The sequence below is a fragment of the Pholis gunnellus genome (genome assembly GCF_910591455.1).
Source record: "Pholis gunnellus genome assembly, chromosome: 2".
NCBI lineage: Eukaryota > Metazoa > Chordata > Actinopteri > Perciformes > Pholidae > Pholis > Pholis gunnellus.
Genome location: NC_136536.1, coordinates 7,462,827 through 7,477,982, shown reverse-complemented (window position 1 = coordinate 7,477,982; position 15,156 = coordinate 7,462,827). Strand labels below are relative to the sequence as shown.

General features: G+C 45.3%; 1 protein-coding gene across 1 annotated transcript in view; it reads left to right on the top strand.

The window, feature by feature from the left end:
* magixb (MAGI family member, X-linked b) overlaps positions 1 to 13,130 on the top strand; it is a gene marked incomplete at both ends in the record, with an annotated part of 33,021 nt that extends 19,891 nt beyond the window's left edge. The window contains 12 exons of the mRNA XM_079175704.1: positions 415 to 610; positions 1,073 to 1,143; positions 2,147 to 2,308; positions 2,977 to 3,502; positions 3,919 to 4,477; positions 4,796 to 4,859; positions 4,938 to 5,351; positions 9,473 to 9,673; positions 9,766 to 9,842; positions 9,989 to 10,135; positions 10,949 to 11,087; positions 12,037 to 13,130. Coding sequence (XP_079031830.1) covers positions 415 to 610; positions 1,073 to 1,143; positions 2,147 to 2,308; positions 2,977 to 3,502; positions 3,919 to 4,477; positions 4,796 to 4,859; positions 4,938 to 5,351; positions 9,473 to 9,673; positions 9,766 to 9,842; positions 9,989 to 10,135; positions 10,949 to 11,087; positions 12,037 to 13,130 — 3,650 coding nt within the window. The remainder of the gene's footprint in view (positions 1 to 414; positions 611 to 1,072; positions 1,144 to 2,146; positions 2,309 to 2,976; positions 3,503 to 3,918; positions 4,478 to 4,795; positions 4,860 to 4,937; positions 5,352 to 9,472; positions 9,674 to 9,765; positions 9,843 to 9,988; positions 10,136 to 10,948; positions 11,088 to 12,036) is intronic.
* Between the last annotated feature and the right edge of the window lie 2,026 nt (positions 13,131 to 15,156).

Here is a 15,156-nt window from a genome sequence, read left to right as displayed (position 1 = left end):
ACAGCCTGACCTCTGCTGAGTCATCTTCTGAAGTGATACTGCGTGGGCGGATGGGTTCAGCATCACTTGTCGTGTACAGCGGGACTCAGGACACCCCGTGTTATGTCCTACATCTCCCAGATCCATGCTGGAGCTCACACCTGAAGGACAGCTACAAGGACAGCCAGGCAAAAAAAAAAGAAGCTCTCCCCCCGCTGGTAGTATGGCATGCATGGTCACACACTCCGCCTCTTTAGAGGGAGGACAAAGCTGGCCGGGATGCTGACCTCGGGTCTTTTTGCCTGACATGGAATTGGCGGCATGAAGTCGTTACAGATAGCAGGAGAAACTTTTTTTTACCTTCTGTATCTGTTAAATAGTATATCACTGTTCAATTTAGATTTGTGACACTCTTTCTTGTCACTGTAATTACAGGAGGCTCTGCAGGTGTTAGCAGCAGCATTCCTACTAGCCATCGGTCCCCCGGGCGGCCTCGGGCGTCCAGCAGCGGGGATGGTCGCGTTATAGAGAACGGGATCATCGGCAGCAGAAGCGGTGCCAGGGTGAGAGGTGTGATGCCTGATCACTGGGAGCAGGCCTTCAGTGACACAGGAGAGTCTCACTACATAGAGTGAGTATCTGCCTGTTCTCCTCAAACTTTCAGGAATGGTTCAACGTTCTGTAAAATAAGCTACTTAAGCTTATTCGCTTTCCTGCAGAGAGTTAGATCAGGAGATCAAAACCGCTCTCATATCTGTTCACTAAATATGAAGCTAAAGCCAAGAGATGGTTAGCATATCTTAGACAGTTTAAAAAAAAGTCCAAAAGATACAGCTTATTAATTACAGATCATTAGAGGTTCTGATTGAAAGTGTCTATGCTAAGCTAAGCTAATGAATCTTCTTATCTAAAGTGAATATGCGCATTCCTTTAAACATGCTCTGAAAACAGCAACGCTGCTGTGCAACATTGTCACGACAGTGGCAGGCATCTCGTGTATTAAATTCCAATGCTGTCAAATTATACCCAGCGCTATTATGTTTCTGAAGAGGGAATCTTTTCTTTTGTTTCCGTTTTTCTTTGTCTCTTCAAGTCGCAACCCCAAGAGGACCAACTGGCGGAGTCCTCGAGGCTCAAGCAGGGAGACCGTCTACAAATATGAGTGTGAGCCTCTTTGTTTCTTTCTTTCTTTTCTGGATGTAATTATACATTTAACTGTGGAACAGCCTAAATGACGCATTCATATTTGTCAAGAATGAAACGGAAGTAACAGACAGAGCCAGCTTGTTCGAGTCAAATGAGACGGAATGAGCTTTTTAGCTGAACGGAGACGTGTAAGTGATTAAGGCCTAAAGCTCGGAGCTGCTGGCAAAGAGCCAGACTTGCTGCTGTGCCTGGCAGGGTCGACACGTGGATGGCATGTGACTGGCAACTTAATTTCATAATTTGGTCACATGATTTGCTGTTAAAAGAACAAGGACATAATCTACTTTTTGATGTCTGACTGACACGGCTGATTGCAAATTGTAAGGAAGCCATCTGTTACGGTGCTGTGATTCCAGCTTGTCCCTGTAAAGTGCAGTACACTTCCCTCACCAGCAGACGGTGTTATCATCTCCAATATGGCCAGGGTTTGAATTTATGCAATTTAAAATGATGCTCCACTTAATAACAAACATAGGGGCTAAAATAAGAACGAAAAATTAAATCTAAAATAACTTTTTTTTAATGCAAAGTGAGAGTAAACCGTGAATAAAAGTTTGAGATTGCAGTGCCGAGTTGGGTCAATCTAATGGATTACGTGGATGATTTTAAGGAAGTAGTCTGTAATGGATTTTGCTTTTAATGCAATCTTTCCACCAAACACTTTGGTTCGTGTGCATGTCTACTTATTTATACGTATTTTTTGCTAAAAGCCATCTGGCGATTGGTTTGCAACGTTCTGACTCTCTCTCGCTCTCTTTTCCCCTCACTCGAACCATTTAGTCGTACGAACACACAGGACTTAAACTGTTATCACTCATCTCTTTCTCTGATTTTACTCAGGTGTTGTTGTTTTTTTTTATCCTTGATACCTTGAAGACTTTTACGATGTTCCCTCGGAGGTAAGCATCCTCATTATCTCATGCTTTCTCTCTGTCTCTCTATATTTTTCGGTTACTACCAGGGTTCACGGACCAGCCTGGGGAGCTCAGGGGTTTCCCTGTGCACACACACTTGATCAAGGGCTCCAGAGGGTTTGGTTTCAATATCGTCGGGGGCAGCAGACCAAAAGAGTTCCTCCAGGTTTACAGTGTGACTGCAAGTGGACCCTCAGCACTCAAAACAGGTATAAATACAATGAACCAGGGACAATTACTGCATGAGAAAGCTGATCTGAAATGTAAGACAGGCGTGTGAGGTGATAAGAGACACGTTCTCAGACATATCTGCAGACTGAAAGCTGTAAATGTGGTTTCTGGAATCTTGCATAAAGTGTAAATAACATATTTTGATCAGCGGTGTGTTTCAACATCTCTCTATTTCTGTGTCTCCAATCGTTGAGATTCTGATCTCCCACAGCAACTGCATATCACAATCAGTCCTTAATCCTCAGGGCTAGCGAACCTCAAGCTATCATAACACACGCATACGCGACGGTACACATCCACTTCACACACACACACTAACACAAAAAACCCATGCAGGCAGATATTACCACTCTAGGAAGCCACGGCACAATCTGTCTCAGCAGGGGCTGATCTAGTTCATATCGGTTAATAGGTTTAGAGGGATTAGTTGTTTGGATTAGTCCACACCCACACAAAACACACAGACAGTGTTTCATTTGAAAACTACATTTATCTGCACACTCAAGCATATGAAAATTGTTCAAAAAGGTTGACGCGGTAATATTTCAAAACAGATGTGTAATTTTGCTGCAGATGATTAAAAATGCAAAGTAACAGTTACAAATAAAAGTCTCGATACCTCTAACCATGTGTTTTCCATTTTTAGCGGACATCCTGGTGTACATCAATGACGTTTGTGTGTTGGGAGTGTCTCACAAAGAGGTGGTAGAGATGCTGAAGTCGGTCCCTGTGGGCCACAGTGTGGACGTAGAGGTTAGAAGAGGGTATCCCATGCTCTACACCCCAGATGGTTGTCCCAAGCAGCCGCCGCCAACGCTACTGGACAGCGGGGACCCAATACGACCACCCACCACCACCCAGCCTCAGCCTCTTCACCAACTACCTCGCCTCCCGACACCCACTCCCCCCACCTATCACTTTAACTATAACGGGGTCCACGGTGACAGGAGCTACATGGAACCAGGGGTGACTCTAGACGCCAATGGCAATGCCATGTCTTTCGCTACCGGACAGTCGCCCTTATACAGACGCTCCAGTATGAGCAACGCTGCCTCTCCCCTGCCTGTGCGTCCTCCCCGTTCACTGAGAAGTTTGGCCAGGCTGCAGTCTTTTGACCCAACGCTCGCCAGCCAGAGTGACAGTGAGGTTGTTTCTGCCGTTGGTTCACACAGGTAACACCGACACGTACAGCACCAGAGAAATATGGAAAAATACATGTAACCTTAATCCTCGACAGTTTTTAATTTAGGAATGGATTTTTAACAATTATTTGGCAGGTGGCATCTGCTGACGATCCCTGGTGATCTTTTATATATGTAACTGGTGTTATGATATACAGGCTGCAGTGCAGTAGATTGGAGAAAGAAAAGCTGTTCTGGTAATGGATTAATCATTCCAATTCCAAGATGTTAGATGGTAGATGTGGTAATATTTTGTCATATATGATAGTCAATTAAAAAATTCTTTTTGGACATTTTACAGACTAAACGATTAATCGACACAGTAATTGGACGATTAATTGATAGTGAAAATAATTATTAGTTGCAGCCCTAAACATTTTGTCTCCTCACATTCTTTTTTTCATCAGGGCATCGATGGGCCGTAATCACAACAACAACTCCCTCTCAGCGCCCCCTCATCCTTATCGCTACGGCACGTTCAAGTCGTCTGAGAGTGACCTGTCCACCTGCACGCTGCCGGGGTCCCGGCTTCCCCTGCCTCAGTCACCGAGGAGGCCCTCCTCCTCCCCCGGGGTCCCCCACAGCGCTCACTCCCGGCTCTTCAGACCGCATACCTCACACCTCAGACCCTCTCCCACCCCTGACAGTCCCCGCCACTACCACGGCTTCAACAGTTACCATGCCAACACCAGCCCCACTGCGAGTCCCAGCAGTGTGTCCTCCCCTGGGGCGATGAGTGTGTGCAGCGGAGTTGGCAGTTTCAGCGGAGGGGAGCTGGTGCCAGTGGCCTTGGCCAAGACCGAAGGAGACCAAGGACTCGGCTTCAGTGTGACAGCTGGCGGTGCAGGAGGCAGGATGACGATAGTGGAAAGAGTCTGGGACAGGAAGCAGTGCAACTCCCTGCAGCCAGGGGATGCTATTGTCAAAATCAACGGAGCAGATGTTCAGAGTCTTAGTTTTGCACAGGTAATGGTCTCTGGAGGACCAAATAGGAGGGAAGTCATGTGAAACTTGTTATGGGGAGTTGTAATCAGTTTAATTGTGTGATATTTTTTCTTCTCAAATGGCCTGAAGAGATCAAACTATACAGGATGTCACAAGAAAAATGTAGAGGAAAAAGTCTGAAAAATAATCATAATAATAATAACGTATTGAGAAATTATTTTCTTATTTGCTTCATAAGAATTTATTCAGTTTAAGAGATAAACACTGCCTCAAAAGGTGTCAAATATATCCAAAGAATCTGAAAATGAATCACAACTTACTTCTATGTTTGTGTGACAGGTACAAGCCATTCTCCAGGAACACACCAAACAGGCAGAAGTCATCTTGTTGATTTACAGAGGAGGTAAATGATTCACATTCATTGTAGAGTCATTTTTGTAACAAACAAGTATCTCACAGTTATTTTCTCTCTCATTATTAGGCATCTATCATCCAACCATCTCCCCCGGCTCTAATCGGAGACTCCCCCCGCCTCTCCTCCGCCCCCCTCCTCCACCTGTTGGTTCGGACATCTCCTTTGTGCTGCCAGAAGTGCTGCATGTGCCCCGTACCTCCGTCAGCAACCCTTCCTCCCCAGCCCCGAAGCGCTCCTCGCTAATCCAGAGCACCAGTTTCCTGGAGTCGATTCCAGTGACCCTGACAATGGAACCCAAAGACTGGATCAACACTGGCCTGGAGGACGAGGCGGGCGGTGTCACGGGGCCTGACTCGGGTCCGGAGAGGCAGGGTGGTGAACAAACCCGGCCGCTCCGAGGGTTTGATGTGGAGCTGAGGAGGAAGCCAGGAGAGGGCTTTGGGTTCGTCGTCGCCTCTCAGGACGTGGAGAATGGAAAAGGTGAGAGCACAGTGACGAATCATATTGTGCAAGATGCGAATCAAGTTCAGTGCTTAGAATATAGCACTTAAAATAGAAGTAGAAGTGGACGGGCCTTACGCAGCATTAAAACCATTTGGTTACCTGCCCAGGGAAACATGTTTCATTTGGATGCTCTTGTAGACAGATGCACCATTAGGTGATTACAGATAAAAAAAAAGTCGTCACCAATGGCCAGTTGGCCTCATGCCACCTGATGAGTCATGATGCATCATCAACCCTTTTCTTATAACGTGCTTTCTCCCCAGGTTGATTTGTTGAAGGAAATCTGTTTTGGCATCTACTGATGACCGGTTCATCATGGAGTTCACTTTTAGCAACATAATTACTCATTTGTTTGTTTTCTGTCTACCATCCATCCATCCATCCATCCATCCATCCATCCGTTATCTTCCGCTTCTCCGGGGCTGGGTCTGGGGCCACAAGGCATAACCAGGCAAGAGGAGATATATAATTCTTCCAGCATGTTCTGGGTTTATCGCAGGGCCTCTTATCAGTTTGATGTGCCTAGAAAACCTTATAGGGAAGCGTCCAGAAGGCATCCTAATCAGATGCCCGAACCACCTCAGCTGGCCCCTTTTGACCCAAAGGAGCAGCGTCTCTACTCCGAGTTCCCTCCAGATGTCTGAGCTCCTCGGCCTTTCTCTAAGGCTGAGCCCAGCCTGGAGGAATCTCATGTCGGCCGCTTAACTGCAATCTCACTCTTTCGGTCACTACTCAAAGCTCATGACTATGGGTGAGGGTTTGAAGATAGATGGATTGGTAAATCAAGAGCTTGGCCTTCCGGCTCAGTTCCCTCTTCAGCACAACGGCACGGTACAACGCCTGCATCACTGGTGACACTGCAAAAATGATTAATTATCTACCCACACTCATGAACAAGACCCAGAGAAACTCCCTCGCTTGGGTCAGTGTCTCATTCCCAACTTTGAGGGCGCAATCCAACGTTTTCCGGCAGAGAACCATGGCCTCAGACTAAGAGGTATTGACTCTTATCCCGACCGGCTGAAAACCGCCCCAGTGCGTGTTTAATGTCACAGTCTGCCAACACAACCATATCATCTGCCTACCATGAACAGCTAAATGCAAAAGCATGAGATCTCTGGCCCAAATTCATATTTATTGAAATATTGATCTTTTCATCTATAACTCTCAGTAAGAAAGCGAATAAGCGTGTCCCCCAAATGTCAAAATATTCCAAAAATAAGCTCTCAGGTTAATTACAGTTTTTATTTATAACTATGCTCTTTTTAGTTCACTTTTTCCTCAGCAGGATTACCTTTTGTGAAAGTATCACATCATTGTGTCTCACTCTGTGTTTCTCTGACCTGACGGAACATCGAGGCTTGTTTATGATCTGTCTGGGAGCCGAACACATCCTGCCCTGATTAGCTTTTAGTGTAGTGCTTATGAACAGTCCAGTTAACCGCAGCATCCCCATGATGTATTCCCCCCCCTCCCCCCCCCCCTTTCTCCTTTGTATGTGTTGCATTGGCTGCCCTCTGTTCTGGTTTGATGCAGTTCAATTTGCTGTATGGGCCGAGTGAACACACAGTTGTTGTTTTCATGGTGAGATAAAGGTTGTAGGTGCACCTGTCTCTGCAGTTCAGAGACCCTTCCTCCCTCCACTCTGTCCTCCCCTTCATTTTCACTCATGTCACAGAAAGAAGTCCCTGTCTCTCCATATCTACCTTTTTCCTCTTCCTATCTCTCTCTTCCTCTCATCAGCTGTCCCTCCATCGCTCTTATCTCCCTCCCAGGCACCCGCCCACTCTCTCTCTCTCTCTCTCTCTCTCTCTCTCTCCCTCTCTCTCTCTCACCCCTTTGCTCTGCAGTAAAAGCATCCAGTCTGGTTTTTGAAAAGATTAAAACTCTCCCCCCCTCTCTCTATCTCTCTCTCTCTCCCTCCCTCCCTCCCTCCGCCTCCCACCTACCTCTCCATTGCTCTCTGAATGCTCAAGAGAAAAACCACGCTTAACATTTCCCTCGCAGAGGAGCAACAGAGGGGGACAGCAGATCTGTGTTTTAGCTCCTGTTGACCGTTATACTGTGTGTGAATCTCAACTGAGAAGGAATTTAGGATTTTGTTTTTGTTTTTCTGCGCATGCTAATCAAAGAGCCATGTTGGAGAGACTACAGTCTGCTTTGAAAACTGTGAAGGAGTCTAAACGTAATTATTTGTTCCACTTTTCATTTCATGTTCACTTAAAAAAAAGGGGGAGGGTTCCGGTTTGGTGCAGTATTTCAAGTTTGGCTGTGTGCATGAGAGAGAGAGGTGATAATTCTGTGTTGCACGCTAAAGTTTGCTCGTCAGATGTTGACTACGGCTGTATGAAAGTTGGATCCACAGGCTCACATGTTATAGATATAGATATAGATGCTCCCACTCCTGAGCAGTGATCAGTGCAGAGCGTCAGAGGCTGGCTTGACTGCTGGGCATACTGCAGTGGGATTACTCTGGACAGGAGAACATGGAGAGCCAGAGGAAAAGACACTATGATATAAAGCACTCCGTTTGGATGCATCTGTGTGTAGTTTAAGCTTGTGTCTGTGTGTACATCTGTCCCAATTCCTCTGCATGTGAGTCACAGTGTGTGTGTGATGCGGGGGGGGAGTATGGGCTTTTGCACGTGTATTCATGTGTTTGGCGACTGTTGGATGTTGGACCGATGTATTATGCATGATAAGAAGACTATTCGTAAAGCTGCCTTGGCTTTGATTTGACCTGATTGCCGTTTCTGCCTGGGTCACCCAGATTAGACCCAGATTGGAGATGCGTCTATGGACGCTGAATTATAAACTGTACCTTTTTTATCAGGGATCACCATTTGAATGTGACATACGCTTCACCACAGATTCTTAGGAAATCTCATTTTCATCCTGAGAGGGATGTAGCCTGAGAGAGACGATGTACCTCAGCTGAACGTGAGTCTCAAAATGTTTATGCTGCCTGATGGGTTACATAAGGCCACTGGCAAGACTCTAGAGGGGCCAGCTGTCACCAAAGCACAGCATACCCTCAGAGAGGGGTCAGGGAGAGAGCAATCAGGAGTTACGAGGACACAGAAAGAGGAACAGAAAATAGATTTAGAAGTCAAAGCAGACAGAGATAGACGGTCCAGCTAAAAACTCTTAAGACGCTTTTTAGTTGGTGCAAAAGATTAATTGAAGCACATTTATTTTTAGGCTGCTCAATATGTTTCTCACCCACTTCAAACACAGCTTAATTGTGAGTGATCTCTTTGTACAGAAGATAAGACAAATTGAGTTCCTGGTACATTACTACTAATTGTCCCTCCTCAATTCAGAGGTCAGTTGAATCCAACAAAAGGACAGGAACACTCATCCGTGAGCTCAGCGAGGCTCTCCTGTGTATAATATCGTTCTAGGAGTGATATGCGGTGTGTTTAGCAGGTGCAGAGGCTGGGAGACGACGGACAGAGTTTTCCCACACAGAGGAGAAAGACATTTTGCAGTACCAGCAGAAAGAACTAAATATTGCTGCGTGTGTTTTTGTTTTGTATGCTGAAGGCATACTAATGCAGACGGACCGAGAGTTTGTGGATCTTTACAAGAGCTGAGCATAAGAGTCACTGACGCTGTATAAACCGAAGTGTAAATATCTAAAGTCTGTGAAGTTTGACAGATTCGGGACAGAAAAATATTGCTGGAAAGATGGTGTTCAATCACAGTCTGTTCTTGAGGAAGAAGACAAATCATTGAGCGGTGAAAAACAGTTCCTGGCGTGTCAGCGGATGGAGAGATAGACTGATAGATGGGAAGATGAAGGTGGAGAGGAAAGTGTTTCAAGGAGACAGTGGGAGAGGTGTAAATGAAGGCTTCTGTGGGAAGTCATTCATAAAGTAAACCCTGCCTAAAACGATCCAAAGCTTAATTACGGCTTATTTAAGGAATTCTGGCAAAACACAACAGTGAAATATATCTTCCTGCTTTTAAATGTATTTACATTTGACCCCACTTATGACTTTAGTTAAAAGGAAAGTTTTGAGTCTTGATGGAGGTTCCAACTTCAATTGAACTACTCAACAAGTAACTCAAGCTCATTTCTGTACTTTCTTCAGCGGCTTCGCTTCTCCCTCACCGGTTTGTGACGGTACGTCGAGGCAGCCCGGCGGCCAAGAGTGGTCAGATCCGGCCCGGAGACCGACTCGAGGCAGTGGAGGGACGCCCGGTGGTGACTCTGCCTCATCGGGAACTTGCTCAGATCCTTCGTCGAGCGGGAAACACTCTGCGCCTCACCATTGTCCCCCGTCCCAGCACCTGTAAGCATACACTCAAGTATCCAGGAAACACACACAAATATATCGCCTGGTTCTTGACTCATGATCTAACTTCTATCATCATCTTTTTGCAGATTCCTCAAGCCTTTCAGAAACCACTGAGTTTGACTCCAGTCACAAAAGCAGAAAGGGTCAAAGGTCCCGTCCAAAGGTGAGGGCAGCGCTGTCATTAATTAATAACGTCTGCCTCGTGGTCACTGAATTGACCGGACTTGTAACTCATCTTATCCACTGCCTGAGTATAATATCCCCTGCTGTGATGGTAATCAGTCCTCTCTCTGCTCTCTCGTCTCCCAGCGTGACTCCAGGTATTACAGTGTAGACCTGGATCGTGGCCCATCTGGCTTCGGCTTCAGCCTCAGAGGGGGCAGCGAGTACAACATGGGCCTCTACGTCCTGGGACTGATGGAGGGGGGGCCGGCCTCACGGAGCATAAAAATGCAGGTGTGTCCGTTTTCCGTGTAATTACACAGTTTGTCTGTAAATGTATACCATGCTTTCTACTCATCTTCTCAATCTTAATATTGCTATTTGCACTGCTGTGTGTGAGAACGAGCAGTTGCACACAAACTTTTCTTTTGACTAATGCACAACCAAAGTGTTGATCAATGATAAATAGATACTTCTAAATATAAAAAAGTCTGTACCTGTATTCTGCTTTTCTTTGTGTTTTTGGTAAACTTTTCAGTAAAAGTTAAAATCCCTGAAAATGTGTTTTTTCTCAAAAACATTAAATATTCATGACCAAATGAGCAACGATAAAAGTTACTGTTTTGGGAAAAAACAAACATTTTAAAGGTTTTATTTATGAAGAGTTTAATACTAATCTTCTTCATCAGGACTGCGTGGATGTAGTTTGACCATAATTGACAGTGACTCCGCAGCATAAGTGAATAATCCTACTAAAATGGTGAAATTAGATCTGCTAAACATCAACATGTTAGCATTGTAATTGTGAGCATATGGCCATGTTAGCGTTAGCATTTAGCAGTAGGAAAAATACAGGTGTAAATCAGTTCAGGTAAATTTACCTGCTTGAGTTTCGGGGTCCTGGCTCACTGTTACGCTGTCATGGACTATTGTCTGGGACAGAGCCATCCTTAACGTGATTGATTGAACACCTGTCTTTTTCCTGGCCATGACGAGTCAAAATGTCTGCTGTATCTTAGTTACTGTTGCACATTTATGTTACAGAATATAATACGATAACAGTATTTAATTAAAGGGATATCATGTGCATTTTGTTTGCGGCTGCAGGTCAGCGATCAGCTTGTAGAGATCAATGGGGACAGTACAGCAGGGATTACCCACAGCCAGGCGGTGGAGCAGATCCGCAGAGGAGGTCACCGCATCCACCTGGTCCTCAAGAGAGGAAACGGCTACGTGCCCGACTATGGTGAGACACAGTGGGGGGGGGGGATGTTACCAACTTTGATTTATGGATGGAAAATATGAGATATAAAATAAGAGATATTAAAAAACCTGTAAGCTCATGTCTTTTGCATGTGATGCATTTATTTTTTTCTTGGGTGTGTGATCTCCTTTCTTCTTCTTTTCCCGTGGGACTGACTCGAACTAATGTACTTTCTACCTTTTTATTCTTTCTCTTTCTTTCCATCCCATCTTTTTTTGCTTTTAACATTCCTGCGCCACATTTTCCCTCTGGCTTTGGCCTGACTTGGTTTTCCTTTTCTTGCAAACATTCCTCTCCTTTCTGCTCCACTCCTTCCTTTTTCTCTCTCTCTCAGTGGAGCTCTCCAGTTTGTCTCTATGTATGACCAACTCCAAGCTAGGCGAGCCTTGCTTCTATGTCATTGGACGGACAGAGAATACGCGGTCGGTAATGGTTCCTGTTAGTTCTCCCATTTTCTGTCTCTCTACATTCCTCTACTTAGCCACCACCGCTGTCTTCACCTGTAGTGAAAGATACCTGACAGCCTGTGTGGTGGACCTCCTCGTTATAAGATAATCTTGTTGTCTACTGAAGTAATGGTGTAGACATTTACATATTATACAGATTTCTTGCCTCAATTCCTCTGAACAAGCTGCACCAGCTTCACATTTTGTCAGAACACATAATTATTTAACGAAGGGAATGGTGCAATTAGACTATTGTGGAGCATAAAGATAATCAGATGTGTGGCGTATTTCTACTGGAGGGTAATCTGAAGGGTGCACTAAAATAGAAAAGCAGCTGTTGTTACACAAAAACACTTTCTGGATTTCGCGATCCTTTAATAACACATTATATAATGCTCTCTGCCAGAGATTTGGCTTATTCTCTCTTTTACCTGCTTACTCAGTCTGTTTTCTTCTCCTCCTCTCTCCGTGTGATGCGTGTCCAGGCCGTGAGCACAGAATCACCTCCCCCTCCCTCCTGCATAACCCCAAGGAGCAGGGTTTGGCTGCAGTAGACTCCACCGGGCGGAAGGGGCACAGCTCCAAGAAGAAGAAGAGGAGAAGCAGGTCTTCAAATGGACTCGAAAAGGAGAAAGTGTCGGGAAGGAGCGGGCGAAGACGGGGCTCAGAGGGAGGAGGTCGCTCTGGTTTACAAAGCCCCGTCTCTGAGCTGGGAGAGAGGTCTCAGGAAGCCAGGGACAAGAGGAGGAGGAAAAAAATAGGGTCTCAGAGTTTACCCAGAGGTGCCCTCAGAAATCATGATGATAGTGACACAGGCAGAGGGACAGTGAGGGGAAGGAAGAGAGAGAGGAAGAGAGGGAGGAGCAAAAGCAGAGAGAGGAAAAGTAAAAGCGAGGAGAGGGTGAGGAAGACAGAGGTTGAAGAGCCTGAGGAGGAAGAGCAGGGGGTGCCTGCTGTTGAGGAAAAGGTGGAAGAAAAGGTGGAGGAGGTTGAAGAGGTGGAGGAGAGAGTGAGTTCAGAGAGAGACGAGAGTGAAGACGACGTTTTCTTACCCATTCCAAGTCCTAACCAAAAGATTCCCAGACCCAAACAAAAGTTGGAGGTGGAGTGCGAAGAAAACCGGGGCATGGCAGCAGAGTACAGGGAACTGTGGAAAGAGACGGAGCAGGAGAGGCCATGGGATGATGACAGGGGTGAAAGTAGAGAGACAGAACTGAATGAGGATCAGAAAGACGATGATGCACGGAGCTGGCGTGACGAGAAGCCTTTACCCAGCGTTGCTGTGGTAGATCCGGTGTCAGGGAGAAATCCCTTCTCCTTCCTCACCTCCACACTGTCCACAGAGCAGCTGGGGGATGACGAGTCGGAGTCTGGAGGCAGCCTATCTGACGGCAGCGTGTCTGCTGCCAGCATCTCAGGCCTTTCTCTGGTCGCCACAGAAGCCGGCGGGCGCAGGGCCGAGGTGCTCCCGGGCCCTTGGCTCACACCCGGCCAGCAGAGGGTGGCTCCGGTCGCGGAGGGGAACAGGAGCACCGCGAGGCGGACGGGGCGGGGAGGAGGGAGGAGCGCTGTCTCTTGACTTTTAACAGGAAGTAGAGCATGCAGCAGCTGAATGATGGAGTGATCGGTCTCACGCTGTTGGGCCTCGACTTGTTTTTCTGCAGCTACCCACACTACCAACATTTACTCTCAGTCACTTTGATATCTACAGTAGTATGAAGTCATATTCTTTGTGCCTTTTTACAGCTGACCTCTGGCTGATATTAAATGTCGATCACATTTTAACTTGTAAATGACACCAACATGGTAAAGGTATGTCTGTTCTGCTGGTGAAACAACAATAACATTGTCTTTCTGTCTTTGTCTGAGGCACTGTCGCCCTCGTTATGTTTCACTCCTCTCAGCATTTGTTAGAGATGTTTCCACGATGACAAGGTATTTCATACACCTTGTTTAAACCTATACTTCCCCTCTCTCACTCCCCTCTCTGCATCTGTGTTCACTGTACTTTAGCAGAGTAATCCTCTCTGAAGTACCACCGCTACTGTACAAAGACTGCATAGACATTCACTTATACCTCATGAAGATACTGAGCAATAATGATGCAACTGACTTAGACTATCAGCCATAACATTTCCACTGCACCGCGTCGATCTGGGAGGAAACAGTGTGACATGTTTGTACAATATCCTCTTTGTCTTATGTGGACACCTGCGTCGAGTTGTGACGTTCGATGTAACTGAATATTTGATTGTGTTAATGCAAATCCCTTTTGACAGCAGGTGTCCAAATCTATATTCTGTAACTATTTGTACAGAAATAAATAACAGAACCTATTGTAAATACTATACTAACTGGAGCCCTGATTTGTATTACTGTATTGTAATACGTCATGATAAGACTATTAATATATATATATGAATATATGCAGTATATCTATATATTACATACAATAGCCACCCAGTCATATTTATTCTTGTGTGATGAGAAATTACGTGAAATTGGTATATAGCTTTCGTGATGGCTGAAAATGTAAACACAGACTAAGAACTATGTTGTACCTGCCCTATTCATAAATGAATGTTTTGTAATATTGCTGCTAGAGTGTGAATTAGAATACTCTATGTTGTGCCCTACTTCAGAAGTCAGCAAAAATATGCCAAAAATATGCATCCGGTGTGCATATTTCGAGTACTGTTAACATGGTGTATGTGGGGTCAGAACAATAGCACTGTCTAGTTTCTGGAGAGTGCTGTGCCCATCGTGCCACGTACAGTTGCCTTGGTAACATAAACCACTTTATCCTAACCACTGATTTTTCTTACTGTGAAATCCCCCCCCCCCCCCCCCCCCCCTTCCCCCCAGCTCTGTGGTCTCTAATAGAGAGTCGGGCAGGACGTTTAACGATTCCAGTCATGCCAAAAAACAAAAGGCCCTTACTGTAAATCCACAAAAACAATTGTGATCATAATCCTCTGCAGAATTTGAGCTCAGTGTTGCATCTACGACGGCAAAATAATAAATCGTTTTGTTTTGCTCTCTTTTTAAAGAAAAATTATGTTCCAGCGGGAAAACAAAAACCAGGCTGAATGCATACTGTGAGATGTTATTTTTCTATGAAATTATCTTTTTTGAAATACTCAGGTTTTCAGATACTTTGCTCTAGATAAGCCATTAGGAAGAAAAGCTACAAAAGTGACGCCATGTTCACAACACATGAGAGTAGATTCGTATTATTTAGACGTTAAAGCAATGTTATGTTGATTCCTTATGGCAGCTTTAGGAGACACAGACTGTTAACGGATGTTTGTTACCAGCCAGTGAATTTCAGATTTTACCCAAAATGAATTGCTCGGTGTGCCCAGCCCATTCGTTGAGCCCAGAAGTGGAGGAAACCAACCTACTGTACTCCCCCCAGCCAGTGACCATACAGAGCATGGTAGCCTATATGTCAGACTTGTTTTATAACGTTTGCTAATGTTCTTTTTTTAGACTTTCATTTCCTGGAGGGGATTATATATGGCTGAACTGTAAACATATTCTAATGAAACTGCAAATAAACTGCTGAATTAATTTCCTCGGTGGTCATGCGTGTTCTTTCCTCC